General features: G+C 36.2%; 1 protein-coding gene across 2 annotated transcripts; it reads left to right on the top strand.

Annotated features, from left to right (window-relative positions):
- Positions 1–6,566: 6,566 nt before the first annotated feature.
- LOC116254476 (probable aspartyl aminopeptidase) lies at positions 6,567–21,636 on the top strand. Of its 2 annotated transcripts, XM_031629880.2 has the most exons (11): positions 6,572–6,809; positions 6,891–7,026; positions 7,132–7,210; positions 7,437–7,630; positions 7,879–7,948; positions 17,386–17,508; positions 17,679–17,834; positions 19,528–19,704; positions 20,737–20,811; positions 20,896–21,036; positions 21,151–21,636. In XM_031629880.2, the coding sequence occupies exons 1-11, from the start codon at positions 6,722–6,724 to the stop codon at positions 21,370–21,372; spliced, it is 1,461 nt and encodes a 486-aa protein (XP_031485740.1). In that variant the 5' UTR covers positions 6,572–6,721; the 3' UTR covers positions 21,373–21,636. The 2 variants fall into 2 exon arrangements, with proteins under 2 accessions (XP_031485739.1, XP_031485740.1); XM_031629879.2 differs by having other exon boundaries at positions 6,567–6,809; positions 20,737–21,036.
- The last annotated feature ends 441 nt before the right edge of the window (positions 21,637–22,077 follow it).

Here is a 22,077-nt window from a genome sequence, read left to right as displayed (position 1 = left end):
ATAAATGTGCATTCTTATTTTTTTTCTCCTAAATATGCATTCAACAAGATTTATAGACCGTACAATAATCCAATCAGCTAAATTGTACAATGCAGGCTGCAACGAGCTTGCCCTCCAAGAACTGCTTGACGAAAAAAATAAAAAATATCTAGAAAAAGAAATTCTTAAAAATAAAAAAATTACGTTGCAAATCTACACTTTTAAAGAACAACAAAATGCTAAAGAAGCATGAAAACAACCCCTCATAGAGAAGGTTCCATATCTAACAAACCATGGATCTAATGAAGCTCAATTGTTAACTGCACGAACTAGACAAGCTCTTGAGCAAGCTACAAAAGTTCAAATTTAATGACTAATTGAGAGGAGACCCACGATAGAAACCTGTTTTGTCTCCCCCGAAAAAAAGGAACTAATTTTTAAAGTCTTGAAATAAATATTTTTAATCTAGTCCTCTAGAACGTTTAACACACTTAGAAATAAGAATATTGCAAAATGAACTAAAAAATAATAATTTAAAAAAAATATGTGTAGCTTAGAAGTACTAACATTTAAAAAAATATTTTCCAATAAAAATCAAGGGACAATCGGGCACCAACTAAAAACAAAAAAACTGGCCGATCTCCGGGAATAAGATAGATACAAAGTTAGGATCCAAATCGATCGCTTTATTGATGTCTTAACGAAAATCAGAATGCCTTTATACTATCTCTAAATTCAATTACAAGCAATCTAAAAAGGAATAAAACACGGATACCAACAAAAATTCTAGACTAAAATTTCTCCAAGTCCTTGACACCAAAAATAAATAAAACCAAGTGCTTCAAGACTATGAACAAATAAAATAAACGTATATCATCTCTGTCCAGTTAACCTACACTAGAAATTAATGATGCTAACATAACACACAGCAAAATAAGCTAACCATACCAAAGTCAAGATTTATGGAAATCAAAGTTCTAAATGGGCTTGTCAATGGATTGGATTTGAATCGGATACACCCTTCACTATATCAGCCTTTTAGATATTCACATGTTCATATTCGAATTTGGTTTTGAATACGAACAAAGAAAAATCTTATTTGAATCTGAAATCAATTTCACAATCCAAATCAATCCAAATCTGGTGTCTGTCTATGAAAGATGTAAAAGGTATTTTTACTTAAAATCTAGCAATCTAAAAATTGTACATTAAATTTTAAATGACAGGCTCTTACATAGAGGCAAGGCCAGGTCCAACTGAAGAAATGAAATTAACTTCGTATTGCAAACAATTACTTTACTACCTCTGAATAGACATATATACATAAATAACCATCCACAAGCCTATTACAAGTTTAAAATGATACAAAGATGAATTAATACTAGCCAAAAAATAATAAAAGTTTAATGCTCTAACTGAAAGAAAATAAAAAAAATTCTTACACTAATGCTCCCAGACTTGCTGCGTTGTGCTTGGTGATTTGGATACTCCAGTCTTTATGGGTTCTCTTTACTCATCTAACTCCAAGTGTAGACCAAGAGTTAGAGGACGCTCAAAGTTTAGCATTTTGAATTGCTGCTCTAAGTGAGAGACAGAAGCCATAGTTTTAATTATTTTTCTATCAATATTGGCAAATGTGATGAGGTGAACTGAAGTGTTGAGTATGTAAAGTGAGGCGAAGCGAACTGAAGCATAGTGATGATGCACTAAGAGGCATATGCTAATAAGACCAAAATTAGACGTTAATCTACATCATTCAAATAGCTTTCGATTAAAATCAAATCTTTCCAACTACAGATGAGGCAAAACAATTTTAGACGGAAACAAGTAAATAGGAAGCGAAACATGTCCTGCAGCTTTATTGAGTCAAAACAACTTTAGAATAGAGACCGCAAATATCAAAACTTGTTATGAAGTTCCCAATGTTGACAAAATTGTCACTTTCTCAAGTTTATTGTAAATTATCTACAATTCCAAGTGTGATGAAATAAGCTATAAATTCTACGAAATGGACTTTGGACCACAAATTGCAACATCTAATTCCACTTGGAACTTCATGAATATCTAGTTTATGAAATCAAACATCAAGACACTTAAATGTATGCTAACAAAGACATTTTATTAAACTAATCAAGGTAAGAAAAACCCTTCAATATGCATGATCTAGCTATATATAGTCCAAAAACACAATCCACCTCTATGACCTAATCTAAAGAAGATGCAGAAGAAGAAGAATTGGACCAAATGATGAACTTGGTTGAGAAGAGAGCAATCTTTTCCATCATTTTAGCACACACATCTCCATCAAATATGAGAAGAGTCTGGGGACTCACCCATATGGGGGGAGAAGGGAAGAGCTATGTTGTAAAATGGAGAAATGGTAGATAGACATGAAAGGGGGGCATGAATAATAAGGGAAGAGCTATGTTGAAAAGTGAAGAAAGGGTAGATAGACATGAAGGAGGAGGCATGAATAATAATAATAATAATAATAATAATAGAGGACGAAAGAAGGACGGAGTGAGAAGGAATGTCATTTTTTGAAGAAACAAAGATGCAGGATCCACCCTCCTCATTTTGCTATTTATAGTTCTGATTGGGGTTTCTAAATTTCTACAAGTTTCAAAAGAGAAGCAGTGTGCAAACTATTTCTTGAAAATAAGACGAAATTTATCTTCAATTCCAAAACTAAGGTGGTGAAAAAGATCTGTCAGATCTAATATTAGATTAGATTGACATCAGGTCCAACATCCAAAAGTAACACGTTTGGGGCAGATTTGGATAGGTATAGATCTTTCTATAATTCTACACATACGCTAAAACCAGTGTTAACCATATCATACGATACGACTTGTATGGGTGAAGAAAACTCATACGATATGGGCTCGATATGCAATATGCCTACATATCCTACCAATATTAGATTATCATACAATACTGTCCGATATGCGATACACCTACGTATCATGCATGTATTAGATGTACCATATGATACAAGCAAGTATGTCATACAATACCCCACAAGTGTATCATATGTATAGTACGATAAATCCTGTATAGTGTTAAAAGTTTAAAAAAGGGTGCAAGACACCCTTTTCCATCATTCTTTTAAACTGAGACCCTTACTCCCTCTCTTAAACTTCTCTAAAAGCTGTGAGAGGGAGAGACTTTGCTGGTTTCTCCAAAAAATCACTTATTTGAGTACGGAACCATCAATTTGGCCTAAAGATTTACTCGTGGGGATGACATGAGCTTGGTTCTTGCTTGAAGAAAGAGGCTTCCAATATTTTAGGGCTTAATAATTTTCTTGTTTTGCAAAGATATGATACATCCTGCGTGACAATCTGAAAGTGTCAATATGCTTAGCAATAAATTAAATGCTATTTTTGTGAGCAAATCATATCAGGAGGGATATCTTGTTTTAAACATCATATAGCTGGGACACACAACGATATGGCTAAGTGTAATGGTTCTAGAGAAAATACGGTAAATGCAACTAAAGCAATTAGAATTGAGAAAAGAATGAATGATGTTGAGGTAGGATATGAGGATCTCATTGAACTTGAAGATGAATGAAGCGAGATGAAAAACATTGAACTTGAAGAAGAGGATGCTGGTGCCAGTTTTGAACAAGGGAAAGGTGCCATGCATAGAGGTAGTTCTTCATGTTATGGTAAAAAGAGAAGAGGTAGTGCAACTACAAGTTCAAGAGGATGTGGCATGATGGAAAGTGGTGATCACAGTGGTGCAGGTTGAACCCATAGAGTACCTACTGGAAGGTCGATTACTAGGTCTGGTTCGATCCACAATTTTTTTTTCCGTCTTATATTGTTGTAGGTGCTTAGCCTGAAATTTGTATGCAGCAAGTAGATGACACAATACACATGCAGATTTATTATGCATCTATGCCCTTTAAGGCAGCTAATTGTTTTCAATTTCAAGCTATAGCATATGCCATTGCTAATGTGGGTCAAGGGTACAAAATGCCCTCTTACCATAAATTGAGAGGTAAAATTCTTAGTAGTTAGAGATGTTAAAAATATTGTAATGATGACATGGAAAAATACAATATGTAATGTGATGGCAGAAAGCTGGATAGATGTGAGGAATAGAACATTGGCAAACTTCTTTTTATATTTCCCTTTAGGTATAATGTTTATGAAATCTATGGATATGTCTTATACTCCTAAGAATTCTGGAGCTTTATTGATAGTTATTTATGAAGTTGGACGAACAGTTGAGCTTGAAAATATTGTTGAATTTGTTACAGACAGGACAAGATGTTAGCAACATGATATGAGAAATTCTATTGGTGCCCATGTATTGCTCAATGTTTAAATCTAATGCTTCAAGATCTTGGTAAAAGAAATGATTTGAAGTACCTAGTTCAACAAGGCTAAGAAACCACTAAATATGTTTGCAATCATGCTTATGTTTTGAATTTAATAAAGAAATTCACAAATGAGAATGATTTGATTCGACTTGCACAAACTAGGCTTGCCACAAATGTTTTGACTATGCAGGGTATAGTCAAGCAGAGAATTCCTGATCTAATGCAAATGTTCTCTGGGCTGTGTATTCACAAGCCTATAAAAGGCAACCTACTACAATTGTAGATATTATATTCAGTAATGAATTTTGAAAATCATGCACAATGTTGTTGAAGATTTGTATACCTCTTATGAAAATTCTTAAATTGGTTGATAGCAAACAAAGACCTTCCATAGGATATCTGTATGAGGCTATGGACATAGCAAAGGAGAACATGAGAGATAATCTAAAGGAGAAAAAAAAGAAGTTATTGTAGATCAAAGGTGGTTTAGACAACTTCACTGCTCATTTTATGCAGCAGACCTATTACCTAAATCCTTTTATTAGATATCTTTTTTCACTTTTAAAAAAGATAGAGAAGTCGAGTATGACATACTAGATAGCATTGATGTATTAATCAGTGACCATATAGAACAAGATGCTATCCATTGAGAGATCTACAAGTACCATATTTGTTTTGGTATCATATGAAGAGATACCACAGTTCGATGTAGGAAATCTTTGTGTCCAAGTATTAGAAACATGAACTGTATGCTACTGTTAGCTACTTTTTGAGTTTTTGCACGTTATTTAAATTTATTTGGTGTTTTACTTTTTCATAACATTACTTTTCATTTTGCTATTTAGATATGTGGTGGGATATGTTTGGCCTTGAACGCCCACATCTCAAGAAGTAGACAATTAGAATCTTCAGCCAAACATATAGTGCCACTAAATGCAAAAGAAATTGGAGTGTATTCGAACAAATTCACACCAAGAAAGGAAATAAAGTGGAAGATAAAAGGTTGAATAACTTTGTTTTTGTCAAATACAATACGAAGTTGAGAGAAAGGTAAATTCAATGCATTTGTTATGCAAAGTTCCAAGTTTCAACTTATATTTCATAATATGAATTATGCATTTTAATTTTTTTAGCAATCGGCCAATTTTTCTCTTTTTAAATTTTATAGGCAATTAGATGGAGCATCATACTTAATTTGATCCTATGAGCATAGTTCATTTAGATGTATTGGATTCTTGGGTTGAATGTGAAAATGAAACACATGTTGTGCTTGATGAGAATGGTCTTGATTTTTTTAATAACCTTAAAGGACTAGAAGAGTTTGTTGAAGGAAAACCGTGAAATGTGGATATTGATATTGCAGTTGAAGGCATTAGAGAAATTCCCAAAGACAATTATTAGGAAGATGTGAATTTATGATAACTGATGGTTATTTGATTATAACTTATATGTGATGAACTTTGTCATGAGTTTTTTTATAAAATACATTTTTGTGAAATTTCAAATTTTAGGTTATTAGTTATTTTTAGAGTTTTAATTAAAAAATAATTTTGATATGTTACGATATCGCATAGAGGTCAGCCCGACCGACATGTGATACGATGTGCGAGTGGCAACATTTTCTAAAACAACTTCAACTTCTTCATGTTAACTCTTGATTGAAGCAAAATTCAAACCACAACTCTAGAACACCTATGGCCATCTTATTATAGGTTTTAAACTAATAAGAAAAGCATAAATGCTTATATTTGTTACACAAGATTATGTGTATTTCTTACATTTTCACTATCCCCTTGACAGTGTGGATCCAAATCATATCTAAATAGGGCATCATTATAGAGCTAGAATCCAAACGTCAAATGGGCTATATATTCAAATCTTTTTGTTGCTTTTTAAGTTGCATTTAAGATTAGAATTGCACTTGCTTGGTTTTTGGACTTTTCTCACTAAATCGATTTTGGGTTTTGGTCCCTTAGGCCCTAGCTTTTGGATATATTCTCCTATAATTTAGAGTGCTTCTCCAAATTGTTCCCAAATTGCTCCATTTAGCTTGAAATTCTATTAAAACATGAAAAAGGTCTCTTTTGTCCATTTTTTTTTAAGAATATTCAATCAAAGCTTTTAAATGCACAAAAAACATGAAAATGTGATACTAAGTGGCATTAGATATGCTGTTTGAGAACAAACTAAAATACTAGAAAAAACTACGTTGCCTAAACAAAGTGGCAGATTGATGAGACTCTGGTAGTTGCGAACAAGAATAGGACACCCAAACAAAGATATTGGATGATCAATTGCCCGTCCATAAGCATATGAATCAGCACAAGTTTCTTTCCGTCGTTCCCCCGAAACTGCCACCTTCCGCACAGCCCGCGCAGAAATACAGGGAGAGAGAGAGAGAGAGAGAGGATGACGAAGGCTGAGAGTGAAACGAGCTCGGTGGCGTCCGATCTCATCGACTTCTTGAACTCCTCACCGACCGCCTTCCACGCCGTTGGTAGTGTTCTGTCTGTTTAGTTTCGTTTTGATGAAAAATTCAACTTCTTTCATGGGGAATCTGATCGGAAATCTTTGGCAGATGAGGCGAAGAGGAGATTGGGGGAAGCGGGATTTGTGCACATTTCAGAGAGGGAGGATTGGAAGCTCCACACGGGTGGCAAATATTTCTTCACCAGGAACCACTCGACCATCGTGGCCTTTGCGATTGGCAAAAAGTGAGGAAACAAGAAAAACTGAATATATTTATTCCTTCTTTCATTCGTCTCGCCTCCGTTTGGTAGAGTTCTTTCTTTCATTAGATAGCGTGTTGATTGTCGTAGGTACGTTGCTGGAAATGGGTTTTGCGTGGTTGGTGCTCACACGGATAGTCCATGCCTCAAACTCAAGCCTATCTCTAAGGTCCAGTGTTCGTTTTCTTCTTTTTCTTCTTCCTCCTAGAAGGATTAGTCATAGGTCGATGTGTTTTTGTTATCTAAACCTTATTTTCCACACTTGTTCTTCAGTGGCATTTACCGTGGTCTGTTTTCTTTTTAACCCTTTGGTGTGTGCATATCCACAGTTCCTATTTCAGCAAGGGACCAATCCTCTGTAGGTGCTTTAACGGGTGTTATTTTAACCTCTTCAGGTAACTAAAGGAGGGTACTGTGAAGTAGGTGTCCAAACTTATGGAGGAGGTTTGTGGCATACATGGTTTGATCGGGATCTGACTGTCGCTGGCAGATTAATAATAAAGGAAAAGGATGACGCCTACAGGCATATGCTTGTAAAGGTTGGAGGGCCTATACTTCGTGTGCCAACTCTAGCAATTCATTTGGATAGGTAATTTTGTTGGGCAGTTTTGTTCTTGCTTTAATTGGGGTGGATGGGAGGTGATTGTGTACACATAAATATTGGTTTAGCGTGGTCATACCATATGTTCAGTTATTTTTCTTGCATTCTTCCTATTTCCTTTTAGCAGGCAGATAGTACGCTTGCAATTCGACCTTTCTCTTTTTCAGGTTAGTTGTTTGAATTTATAAACTGAGTGAAGATCTGATTTTGTTGTTTTCTGTGGCGACTTGTTCTAGGAGCGTGTCAGATGGCTTCAAGGTTAACACGGAGAACCATTTAGTTCCTGTTCTGGCAACTGTAGTGAAGGTAATTTGAGATGTTGTCCTCAGATTGTGGTTGTAGATTTTTTATATTTATATCGGGCTTCTAGAAGTATTATTATTGTTACTATTACTATTATTAATTTGCTATTGATATTGACTTATCAGAATTACTAGTTCGATTGACAAGCAATGTTGTAAAAGGCGTATTGTATCGCGTATTAGTTAGGCTGACATATATGCCGTATCATAATGTGTCGTAAAATTACTTTTTAATTCGTAAAAGAATTAGGAAAAATAAAGAAAAGTTCATAAAAATATCAGGAAAAATCATGACAAATGTGATCTATATGAAAAAACTCGTTACACATAATGAACATTCATGATTCATCCTTCATGAGCTATAATATGTTAACAAGACATTAAGAATAACTTCATAAGTTTAAAGTATTTTAGATCACATCACAACATAACTTTTCATTGCTAAATGAGAGTGTCTAATTAATAGCATTCATCCCTGATTGTCGTCAATCAATACATATCGGTCCCCCACATACAAATTCCTTCACACCAACTATTTTCTTTCTCAAATCGATCATTTATCACTCAAATCAACTTCTCTAAAAGACCTGCACATGCAAAGGCTCCCCTTCCCAAAGCTCTAGAAGTGTTTGGAATGAGGGAGAGAAGCGGTTGTAAAACAAAAAGTGAAACAAAATGGAAAAAAAACCTAGCTCCATATCGTTAGATAAGAAGTGTATCGGCCGATGCATTATCAATACACTTAAGAAAGGTGTATCATTGGTGTATTGTTTAGGTTTCTTTGACCTATATATTACGTATACGATATGGGCTCATATCGTAATACTGATAACACTGAACAAGATATCGCACATGTAGGAAATTTTCAAGTTTAGTCAACATATGGAAGAGCATTGGTTTGGAAATGAAGAAGCAAAAGGAGAAAAAGTTAAAGTTTTATTCTCTGTATGTAGTTTAGCAAAAAAAGTGATCCTTTTATTCCAGTTGAAGGTTCATTGTGCAAATGATGTTGTTTGCTGGAGAATTGCTCAAGTATACAATATGTCACCGTTTGAATCAGGATTCAGGAGTTTGATCAAATTATGTACTTGACTGCATGTTGGATGCAAGTACTGGAAATGGATTTTATATTGTTCAATAGTTTAGTTGCTCTCTTTGTGCCTCTTGAAACAGGAAGAAAATGCATATGCATGTCAATTAAAGTAGTTTTTTGGCATTATTCAGTTCAATATAATAATGCTAGGATAACAACAACCTTTCATGCTTCCGAGGTTTTGTAATGTGCTGCGACATTTTCATGGGGAACAGCACCTGGTTCAAAAGATTTCATTGCTCAATCAGCGGTATAAGACCCTAAGGCTAGTACCCTCATCCCAAGGCCTATATGTGCATTGTTTTGCACAGGAGACTGATAGCCATGAAGTTCCAATTATGACTGCCCATCAAACAGTCATGGCTTGCTTTGCTAAGCCAATCCTTTCAGGTCCATGATGCTGCAGTTTTCCATTTCTCAATTCAAAAGCAGCGAACTTAAGATTGCATGTTTGTAGACCCCCATGCTGAGATCGACCACAAGATTGATGTTCAGCTCTTCAGTGCTCAAATCCTGACCATGGTCACTTGGTCCATCAGTTCAACTTGAATTGGGCGTTAATTAAGTTCATTTCAGGTCCATAATGCTGCAGTTTTCCATTTCCCAATTCAAAAGCAGGGAACTTAAGATTGCATGTTTGTAGACCCCCATGCTGATATCGACCACAAGATTGATGTTCAGCTCTTCAGTGCTCAAATCCTGACTATGGTCACTTGGTCCATCAGTTCAACTTGAATTGGGCGTTAATTAAGTTCACTTGTGGGTAGGAATTTTTGTGTTCTTCCCAATTCATAGATTGTTTGTTTCATGGTCTGAACCTGTTTTTTCTACATATGATTGTTCCTGTCGTTTGTATGCATAATAGTTGCATGATGTTCATGGTATGCAGGCTTTCATGACATAACTTCGTTAGTTTTTCTGGTTCTTTTTCTTTACTCATGTGCCTGGAGGAATTGCTAGATAATAAAGCCTCGACATTTAATGATTTAATTTAAGAACATATGAGGTCTGTGTTAAAATATAAATCCTTCACCAGCACGTTGAAGAGGAGTCTCTTAGGATTCCACCTCCTTGTAGAATGTGTTAAGATATTTAATGTCCTTGTAACATGTGAAGAGTCTCTTAGGATTCTATGTTGTAGTTAATATCCTTGTTATATGGGAAGTCTCCTAGGATTCTATGTTGTAGTTAATATCCTTGTAATATGTGAAGTCTCTTAGGTTTTTATGATGTAATTAATGTCCTTGGAGCTTGTGAAATCTCTTAGGATTCTACGATTGGAGACTCTTAGAATTCTGGAAATGGGATTATAAATAGAGGCCGTGCAAACCATTTTGGCTACGGCTTCTTCTCCTCAGTTTCTTCTTGTTTTCATTCTCTCTCTCCCTCTCTCTCTCTCTCTCTCTCTCTCTCTCTCTCTTTCTCTATCTCTGTCTTCCTGCGTGAGTGCTGTTTTCTGGTTACAGATATTGGTGGTAGATTTCTATCATGGTATCAGAACGCCAGGTTACATTATCTCTACCAAACGAAATGCCCAAACAGGTCTGATCTGGTTAGAACTCTTTTCTCATCTTGTCTCTATCCTGAATTTACTTTTCTCTTGCACAATTCTTGTTCCTTTTTCTTCTTGCTTACCCAAGGACACATCTTGTTATATCGTGTCTTCTTTCCCTCTCATCTTCTACCTATATACCATTCCTTTCTGCTGTCATGGAAAACCTTTCGCATTCTAGCATGTCCTCAAGTTTTCTTCCTCACCTTATTACCGAAAAACTCAACCATGAGAATTATCTGATCTGGAAAAGGCAAATCATGCCTTTCATAAGAAGTCAAGGCCTCTTTGGACATCTCGATGGTTCAACAAAGGCTCCACCAATATCCGTCTTACAGGAAATAAAAAATGAGGCAGGAGAAGTTATTGCTGTTCATAAAGACAACAATCCTGAACATGCTATGTGGATGAGACGTGATCAAAGTCTGGTTGCGTATATTTTGTCCACTTTATCTCAACAAGTGTTACTTTCAGTTTCTGATGATTGTACTGCAGAAGAATTATGGGAAACCCTTGCTGATACCTTTTCCCAAATATCAGAAGCTCGAATTATGTACTTAAAGAAAGAATTTCAGAATTTGAGCAAAGGTTCAACGTCTATCATGGATTATTTGGGGCGTATTAAGGCCGTCGCAGACCAACTTGCTGCCTCGGGGAATAACATTTCTGATAAGGAAAAGGTGCAGCAAACCTTGAATGGACTTGGGCATGATTATCATGCTTTTATTACAGCTCTTGAGGTCCTTCCTGTTCTGCCTTCCTTCAACGAACTACAAGGTAAACTTCTCCAACATGAAATGAATATGAAAAGAGTCATTGAAAGGACTGATCAAGGGAACTCCCAAAATGTGTTGGCTATGAATGTAAAGTTTGGTAAGAGCCATGGGAACTCCAACCATGGTGGTCGTGGCATTCTACCAACACCACATAACCAAGGTATGTCTCCCTTGGATACTTCAAGAAAAATACCAATTTGTTTTCAGTGCAACAAGAAAGGACACATGAAGGCACAATGTTGGTTTAATCCTCAAAATAAAAACAAAGGGGTAAGACATGATTATAAACAAGGAGGACAAAGTTCTAAATCCACCGCTGAAGATATGCAACAGCTATTGATGACCGCATTCTTAAAGATGACTATAAAGCAAAATGAGCAGGGAGAATGGTTCTTGGATTCAGGTGCAGCTACCCATGTGACAGGAAATGCAGGTAAATTGACTAACTTATCCCCTCATTACGGTAGAAGTTGCATTATAACAGGTGATGGAAAATCTCATCCTATTACACATATTGGAAATGCACATATTCCATTGTCATCCTCGTCTCTATCACTGTCTAATGTTGTTCTTGCTCCCAATATTAAAAAGAACATCATATCCATTTCTAAACTCATTGATGATACAAGCTCTTCTGTTGAATTCACACCTTCTTTTGTCTATGTCAAGGACCTCCAAACGAAGAAAATGTTCGCTAGAGGGGAGCGTCAAGGGAATATGTACGTCCTCAAGGAATGTCTACCCAAGGATTCATCCACTTTTGATATAGGATTGAAGACATTTTCTCTTTCTCATAATGCGTCATCAGTGCCAAGTTCTTGCCATTTTCAATCAAAAGTAAGGGGCCCTAACCAATTTTTGGAGTCTATTTGTGGCATAGTCGGCTAGGACACTGCGGTCGACATTTCATTGAAAAACTTGTCACAGATAGTCTCATTCCAAGATTAAGTTTACCTCTTACTTCAAGTGTCAAAAAATATTCAAGTTGTGGACTTTGTAAGAGTCATGTTTTACCTTTCCATAATATAAATCAAAGGGCTTCCAAACCTTTTGAAACTATTTTTTCTGATGTATGGGGGCCAGTCCCTATTGATTCCATGTCTGGGTCAAGATATTATGTCTTATTCATTGACTCTTACTCACGTTTCACCTGGATTTACTTCATGAAACACAAATCAGAAGTACCTCACATATTTCGAAACTTCTATGCCTTGATTCAAACTAAATTTTCATCCAATGTGGTGCATTTTCAATGTGATGGAGGGGGAGAATATTCCTCGCTTGATTTTATTGAATTTCTACGTGAAAAAGGGATAACTAGACAAATTTCCTGCCCTTACACACCACAACAAAATGGTGTAGTTGAGCGGAAACATCGACATATAGTTGAAAGCGCCATGAGCATGATGCATGATACTAATGTGCCCATTTCCTTGTGGACTGAAGCCTTCCATACTGCTGTATACATAATAAATTGTTTGCCTATGACACTCTTGATGTCTAAATCGCCATATTTTACACTCTTAGGCAAACAACCTGATTACAAGAACTTGAAGGTTTTTGGTTGTGTATGCTATGTTCACGTTGATGCTGCCTTGAGGAACAAGTTTCAAGACAAAGCTATTCAATGTAGATTCGTTGGATATGCTGATGAATATAAAGGTTTTCGATGCTATGATCCAACAACTAAACGTATCAAAACTTCAAGAAATGTCATTTTTGATGAACATAGTTTTGATAATACAAATGACATGCCTATGACCATTGAATCTTATGATCCCTGGACCAGTACACAGTTATTCAATGCAGATCCTGTTATAGAAAATGATGTGCCTCAAAGTGAAGATTCAGAGAGAGCAATACAACCGTCGGATATGGCTCAAAGTGAAAATCAAGAAGATCCAACACAGTCATAAAGTCATCACGAAAACAATAATGAAGAACAGAGCAACGATGCACATCGGTATTCGGGTCTTATCTACAGTCGACGACTAAGGGACAGAGATGCTCACAGTGAAGAAGACAACATGCCCCACCTTAGAAGATCCCAACGCATTCGTCATCCCATTCACAGGTGGGTTAGCTATGATTCTTTATCACTTGATTTTCAGTTATTCATGGCAAAAGTTGGCAAGGAGGAAGAACCTACTTCATTTGATCAAGCATCAAAATCACATCATTGGAGAAAGGCTATGAAAGAAGAAATGGATGCCTTGCATGAATGTGGAACATGGGAGATCGTTCCGAGGCCACACGAAAAGAACGTAGTGGGCTCCAAATGGGTATACAAAATTAAATACAAACCTGACGGCAGCATAGAAAGACACAAAGCAAGGTTAGTAGCAAAAGAGTTTACACAACAATATGGAGAAGATTATGATGAGACATTCAGCCCTGTGATCAAAATGGGAACAATTCGCGTGATTATATCATTGGCAGTTGAATATGGATGGAGACTACATCAAATGGACGTGAAGAATGCTTTTCTTCATGGTGATTTAAGGGAGGAAGTATATATGGAACAACCTCCAGGATACACGAAAGGAGACTCTCATGCATGGGTTTGCAAACTAAGAAAATCTATTTATGGACTTAAACAGGCCTCACATTCGTGGTTTGACAGTTTCTCTTGCAAGATTCAAGAATGTGGTTTTCGGAGATGTCCTCTAGATCACTCTCTTTTCATTTATCGAAAGGAAAACATATTTACTTTACTTTTTATATATGTTGATGATATTGTTATCACAGGCAATTCAGAAAAACACATAGAAGAAGCTAAAGTTTTGATGATGCAAAACTTCAAAATGAAAGAGCTTGGTGATTTACGATTCTTTCTTGGAGTGGAGATTGATAGGCACAATAATCGCCTCACATTGACACAACAGAAATACACGTTGGATCTGCTGAAAAAGTCAGGTATGTCTGATTGTAAGCCTGTTGGAACTCCTAGTGTTCTAAATCAAAGACTAAGTGCTCAAGATGGGGAGTTATATGAAGATCCTACGCAATATCGAAGTATTGTTGGGGCACTTCAATATCTTACATTTACTAGACCAGATATTATATATGCTGTGAATCAAGTATCTCAATTTATGCATGCACCTAGAGATATTCACATGGATGCTGTCAAAAGAATATTAAGATATCTTAAAGGGACAGCAGGAGATGGCTTAGTTTATGGTAAGAGTGAAAATATAACTACTGGACATCAACTTATGACATTCACAGATGCAGATTGGGCTGGAGATCCCGATCAAAGAAAGTCCATTTCTGGTTTTTGTATTTTCATTGGACGTAATCTTGTGTCTTGGAGTTGTCGAAAGCAAAAGGCAGTAGCAAGATCCAGCACTGAAGCTGAATACAGATGCATGGCTGCAGGTACTGCTGAAGTTACATGGGTTAGACATTTGCTAGAAGACATTGGAGAAAAGATTAAAACATCAATGTTAATGTGCGATAATCAAAGCGCTATTAACATTGCCTTTAATCCCGTACAACATGGTCGAACAAAGCACATTGAGATTGATCAACACTTTGTTAGACAAAAGGTGGAAGACAAGGAGATTCAGCCTATTTATGTTCGTACAGATGAACAAGTTGCAGACTTATTTACAAAAGGATTAACAAAGGAACGATTCTGGTTTCTAAAAGGCAAGTTGTACATGGTGCAAAACCATGCACAACTTGAGGGAGGGTGTTAAAATATAAATCCTTCACCAGCACGTTGAAGAGGAGTCTCTTAGGATTCCACCTCCTTGTTGAATGTGTTAAGATATTTAATGTCCTTGTAACATGTGAAGAGTCTCCTAGGATTCTATGTTGTAGTTAATATCTTTGTTATATGGGAAGTCTCCTAGGATTCTATGTTATAGTTAATATCCTTGTAATATGTGAAGTCTCTTAGGTTTCTATGATGTAATTAATGTCCTTGGAGCTTGTGAAATCTCCTAGGATTCTACGATTGGAGACTCTTAGAATTCTGAAAATGGGATTATAAATAGAGGCCGTGCAAACCATTTTGGCTACGGCTTCTTCTCCTCAGTTTCTTCTTGTTTTCATTCTCTCTCTCTCTCTCTCTCTCTCTTTCTCTATCTCTATCTTCCTGCGTGAGTGCTGTTTTCTGGTTACAGATATTGGTGCTAGATTTCTATCAGTCTGTGCAATGTTGTAAAAAGCACTCGTGCGGCCTAGTCGGTGAATTGAGCTTAGACCCTTGGTAGAAATAGGCACACTAAGCATTTGAGGAAAACAAAGTAAACCAATAAAATGCAATACTTCTTAAAACTAACAGTTACCCAAAGAATTTCTTAATGAACAAATAATGATTACTAACTCGTAACAACAGAACAATTAAAATGCTTGAAAACACTCACATAAAACATTCCATAGAATAATAAACATGCAAAAGTTTGAAAGAGCAAATTTAATAATGTCGAGCAATCAAAAGTTAATCTTAAAGACTATATTAGCATACTATCTATCATTACTGCTTTGCAATATTTTGAAGCACACAAAATCTTCTAGTTTCGTAAAGATCAACTATAAACTATGTCACAGTGGTTTGTGGGATATGCCCACGTACCAGTACCAGTACGGTGGTGCGCTGGTACTGATATGGCGGTATGGCAGTGGTACAGCTTGGATCAGTTCTCAGTCGGAACTGATCCAAACCATTTTTTTTCATTTTTTCTTACATTTTAACCATATTTTTGTTAATTTATTGATGTTTTATAAAAATACATGTAGAAATTTTGAAAGAAACTATTAAAAATGGTCTTAATAATGTGTTGTATATGTATATAGATATAGATACACTTTTTTTGCCGTACCCCCATACCAAAATTTTCTAAAATTGCAGTACCCGTGTCGGCTTCTCCATACCCATACGGGCCATACCCATACCTATGTGACATAGACTATAAATCTCTATTTATAATTTCTAAAATTTAAAAGCCTACATTGAAGCTTAAAGTTACTAATTTAATCTTTTTTTAGGGAATGCAAGTCTCAACTAAGTCACATGGGTATGTGTGATTTGCCCATGTACCCGTGTCGGTATGCGGGTGAGGCAATACAGGTTCATGGGTATGGCTGTACTTTAAAACATAAAAAATTATATTTACAAGCTTAATCTTTTCTTTAATTTCGATTTTTCTCTTCTTTTGTATTTCCCTTCCACCAAGATTCTATATTTTCCTCTCATTTTTCTTTGATTTTGAAAATTCATGGACTATTATATATAATAATATATATATTTATATATACACTCTATCATACCCCCGCATCCAGAATTTCTTAATTCGCCATACCCGCACCTCCATACCCGTGGGCCGTATCTGTATCACACCCATACCCATGTGACTTAGGTCCTCAACATAATCTCCATGTTCACATTGCTTGTCATACAATTGTATTCTATTATAATTCTAATAAACAGTGAAAAGTATATATATTTATATATACTCTCTCTCTCTCTATGTACATTTGTAGTTTATAGATAACAAATATATGTATTTGTTTGCTTAAAACCTTATTATTACTGTATGCGTGTGTGTGTGTGTGTGTGTGTGTGTGTGTATGTGTGTGTGTGTGTGAGAGAGAGAGAGAGAGAGAGAGAGATAAAGCCTTGCCCCAAATGCAAGTTTTTTGAAAATGCTTTGCACAAGTGTTTATGTCCAAACCGATGTGACATAGCTACGTTCTACTTTTGTTGCCCTTTATGATGGCATTAAATCCTTAATAAAGAGGAAATACATCAGAGAAAAATATAGAGAAGCACATTCATGTAAGAGTTTAGGTAGGATAATATGTCAGACTGAAAAGCATGGAGAAACACATCCATGATTCAAGCAAGGAGTCCACATAGGATCTTCTGTCAAAGTATTGAAACTGATTCTATTTTGAATTTATGATATTACCAGAGAAACAAGCTTCTTGTCCAGTCTTTTATACTGATTTTGTACAGTTTTCTCTGCCTCTTTTCAAATGCCATCACATGGTTGATGTTTATAGCATCTCAGGCTGAAGTGAACAAGCTGCCAGCTGAAAATGGATCACTAGAAAATGATACTGAATGTGATGGAAAACATGGTGATGAAAAGAAGTCTGTGGCTAACAAGAAGCATCATCCTGTTTTACTGCAGGTATCCAATAGTCTATCATTCTTATGTGGGTGACATCCATTCTCTTAATAAATTCCATCTTTAGGGGAAAGATTTTTCCATATTGTAAGCAGTTGGTTGTGCATTACATGCATTAATTTTATTAGGTATTCATATATTTATGATGGTTGTACCCTTGTATTATCTTTCAGTTGCTTGCAGCTCAAGCTGGATGTGAACCAGGTGAAATATGTGATTTCGAGTTGCAACTTTGTGATACTCAACCAAGTGTAATTGGTGGTGCTGCTAAGGAGTTCGTGTTTTCAGGCAGGCTAGACAATCTTTGTATGTCATTTTGCTCTTTGAAGGTAAATAGTTGTCAGCTAAGAGATATAGAAACAGTTCTATGTGAATGTTTTCAATCCTACCCCTATGTGAATGTTTTCAATCCTACCCAAACAGATGTTGTGTTAACAACATGCAAAATGTTAGGTGCTTTTCTTCTTTTGACCCCTGTACGCATCACCTTTTGGGTCTTTGGCATAATTTCCATAATAAGTAATTTTGTTTAGAGAAGCAAGGATTTTATCTTTTCATTTTCTCTTTCCGACTTGTTTCATGATTTCCAACTTGCTGACACTGGGATCAGTCATAGTGCGTATAGTGATTGGATTCTAAATGGTTTAGCCTTGATGCCTCGGGAGTAGGTTGTTTGGCTGCATTCTCTGTTAAACTCTTTACTTTTATGTATAAGAAGAATAATTTTAGCAGTTAGGAATTAATGAATAATTAAGCATTCAGGAGGTCAAATGGAAAACATAAAAGTTGAAAATTTGTTGTGTCTTGTAGATCAATCCCCACACGCTTCTTCAATCCTCATCAAATTTCAGAGTTGATGATAGAAAATAAGTTGGTCTTTGTTTTGTTTTGATGCAGGAATAGTTTCACATTCATCCATTCTCATCCACAGAGCCTTGTCTAACTTAAACTAGTTGTAGTAACATTATCAGCCTCAACTAGTAGAAATAGCAAAATCACCTATAAAATTGTGGGTAATGTGAAACTATATTGTTTCCTTTCCAGTTTAAAAAGTCATTTTCACCTTCAAAATTTCATTTACATTTTTGTAAATGGCTGAATGTTAATGTGTGTATTTGTTGTATATATATAGCTGGTGTGGGCAAAGTACGGAAGAATCATTTTACTGCGTAAAATAATCCAAATTATGTAAGGGATATACACATTCAGTTCCATAGGAATTAACTCGGGTTGTATTGTTCAACATGCAAGAAGTTTTTATAAGAGGTAAACAATTTGACAGGTATGGAATTTCTATAAATTTCAAGGGTTCATAAAATCATGGGTTTTCTTTAATGTTGGATGAAATGATAGCCAGTCAAGTTGCGGATCATGCTAAAGATAAATGCAAGTTCATATCAGACCTGCAAAAGTTGAAACAAAGATATATGGTCACTGTTTGGGGTAAAATTTACCCATTTTGTAAGGAAAAAAAAAATTAATGTGTGGAGGGTGCAACTTCACAACCATTCTTGATGCAACAATTTTCCATTCATAATGATTTAGTATTTTTTGTCAATCATATAATTAATTGTATCTCTACACTTATTAATAAGAAATATCGTTTTATATTACAGAGTTTCAATATTGTGCTTTGTCATTTAAAGAATGAAAAGCCAATAGACAAATCTGGAGTGTTACAGTGTAAAGCATTGAGGTCCATTCATTTTTCAGCAGTGTTGACTACAAAATATGGTCATGATTTGAAAGATACAGCTATTTAGATTAATGACGAAAATTTAGATGTCTAGAGTTTGTGATGATGCTACTTATATGTGCACGTACAAACAATGCCTCTCTTTATTTAGAGTTGTTTTTTATTCCCAATTTCAGATGGTTTTGAAGGATGATTGTCATGTATAAGACAATTTCCTGAAGTAGATATCTTAAGGAGGTAATCTGAGTACATGTAATCGTGAAGTAGTTAGGAGTTAAACTCAATGACCTTTTTCTACCTATGCATCTTCATTACAACAATCGCAGGCACTAATGGATGCTACATCATCTGAGGATTCTCTTGATAATGAGACTGGTGTAAGGATGGTTGCTCTGTTTGATCATGAAGAGGTTGGGTCTAACTCAGCTCAAGGGGCTGGATCTCCTGCTATGCTAGATGCCCTAGGGAGAGTCACGAACGGCTTTAGCTCTTCAGATTCCAAGGTAAAACTGGTACTGTAGTTCCTTTTACTACGTTACTCCAGCTTTTGAATTGCATTTACCAAACAGATCAATCTATTCTACTTAAGTAAACCATCTTTCCGAGATTCATATTAATGTCTGTTCCATCTGTAAAGTTTTGCCAGCTTATTCTTCATTTGTCAACCCTCAATTTTTTGTTGCCTCTGTATCCCTGGTTCATCTGACTGTTTGTATTTGCTGTTAGTGTATCAGTGCAAATAAGCCATTTAAATGAGTCTATCCAAGTAGCCTGGCAATATTTTGGGAAGGCACTAAGTGGGGTCATTTGACTCATAATGCAATTAATGTGCATCTGTTTTATGCAGGCTCATATTTGTTAGTCCTGATTCCACGCAAATTCACTGATAAACATTCTCTCATGGGTGCTGCATGATCTTGTTAGTCAATGCATATCTCTCACCCATGCTTTATTAGTAGGGTGCTTTGGCCATTTTAATCTCATGGGTGTTCTATTGCAACCTAGGTAGTCTCAAATATATCTTTCACCCATGCTTTCTTAGTGTCTTCTATGGAGTTATCGTTGCTCCTAAATTTTAGCCAAAATCATCCATGCAGCATTTCTTCCCCTGCAATGCTTCTTGGAATTAGTTGATCTTAAGTCAAAAAGTCAAATCAAATTTCCTGAGAAAATCTTTGATCAAGACTAATCTTACAAGTCTGAGTTTAGTTTTATTATTTTGGCAATAGTAATCACAGAAAACGGGTCAACCAGCAAGGCCACATTGTTTTTGTTGTAAATTCTTCTCTGTTAATTCACTTTTTTCTCTTCTATTAAAACTTATCATTTTAGCTTAAAATCAAACACATCACTTGGTGTGGCTGCATTTGCATTCAATTAATGCATTGCACCTTTGATGTTGAACCTATTGACCAAGAAGAATATGAGGTTATGAAGAACCATTTTGCTTATGTTGCATCTGCCTACTGTAACAGTATTTCCATTTGCACCTCTTTTCTTATTTATATTGATTTGGTGATTTACATTGATCTCAGCTCATTGAGAAAGCTATACAGAAAAGTTTTCTTGTCTCCGCAGATATGGCCCATGCATTGCATCCAAATTATATGGTAAGACATACGAGCCATCTTCAATCTCTTTGTAGCCACATTGCTGCCCATAAATTAACATTAGAGGGTCTGACCCAATTACAGAGCAAACATGAAGACAACCACCAGCCGAAGTTGCATGGAGGCCTTGTTATCAAGCACAATGCCAATCAACGGTATGCAACCAATGCAGTGACGGCATTTCTATTTAGAGAGATTGCAGAGAGGCACAATATTCCTGTTCAGGTGAGTTCCCTAACCGCATAGTGCTTTATATTCCCAAATTGCATCTACCAACAGTCAGTTGACTTGAACTTAGAAGTTTCTGAATTCCTCACCTAATGTGGAAGTCTACTACAGGATTTTGTTGTTCGCAATGACATGGGATGTGGTTCGACCATTGGTCCTATATTGGCCAGTGGTGTAGGGATCCGTACTGTGGACGTTGGTGCTCCTCAGCTGTCCATGCACAGCATAAGAGAGATGTGCGGTGTTGACGATGTGCTTCACTCCTATGAACACTTCAAGGCTTTTTTCCAGGAATTCTTTGGTCTTGATGCCAGGCTAAGTGTGGATTTCTGAGAGGACTACCGTAGGTGTGACCCTCTGCCCTTTGGACTTAATGATAGGCTTTTTGCCTATGATTACAGGTCATTTTCTCTTTCTCGTACTGAACTAAACAACGTTTAATTGAGTATTTGTAGCACATCTGCTTCTCTCTCTCTCTCGGTGTCTCATATGTATGGATATGTTTGGAGTATCCCTTGCAACTATGTTGCCTTGTTGCTTCAACATTAAAGTCAATAGTCTCTACATGCATGTTAAACATGTGAAGATCATATTTCACTGCCTAGTGTCGATGCAGGTCTGGACCCTAGGGAAGAGAGGACTCTTCGGCTCTCGCTTGGGCGGTAAGCCTGGGCATCGGGCTCCCGATTGTATTTTTTATATTATTTTAATTTAATAATAATATAAATTTTATTATTAAAATGTATTTTATATTTTACATTTTTTATTTTAATTGGGCTGGGCCCGGGCTTGGGTATCGGGCATCGGGTCCGACTCTTACCGGGCCGGGCTGGCCCGATGCCCAGGTATATTGGGCGGTGGGATTAATCCTTCTCATGTCCCGAGCATAAGTAAAATCAGATGGTCATAACCAGAATGCTGGAACATGCAGGTGCTTAAGCAACAAATTGCCTAACCCTTACACCTGCTTGTTTCTTTGGGGAATTCTGCAAAACAAAGGTATCACTGACCAGGAAGGTGAGAATTGGAGGAATATAT

Source organism: Nymphaea colorata, chromosome 5, assembly GCF_008831285.2.
Source record: "Nymphaea colorata isolate Beijing-Zhang1983 chromosome 5, ASM883128v2, whole genome shotgun sequence".
Taxonomy (NCBI): Eukaryota; Viridiplantae; Streptophyta; class Magnoliopsida; order Nymphaeales; family Nymphaeaceae; genus Nymphaea; species Nymphaea colorata.
This window is presented reverse-complemented; position numbering and strand designations above follow the sequence as displayed.

Bases quoted from the DNA above. Each gene is read 5' to 3' on its own strand.
- LOC116254476 (XM_031629879.2), top strand. From the start codon at position 6,722: ATGACGAAGGCTGAGAGTGAAACGAGCTCGGTGGCGTCCGATCTCATC. The intron at 17,509-17,678 runs GTATCCAATAGT...ATTATCTTTCAG, and splicing joins ATCATCCTGTTTTACTGCAG to TTGCTTGCAGCTCAAGCTGG. The intron at 21,037-21,150 runs GTGAGTTCCCTA...AGTCTACTACAG, and splicing joins GGCACAATATTCCTGTTCAG to GATTTTGTTGTTCGCAATGA.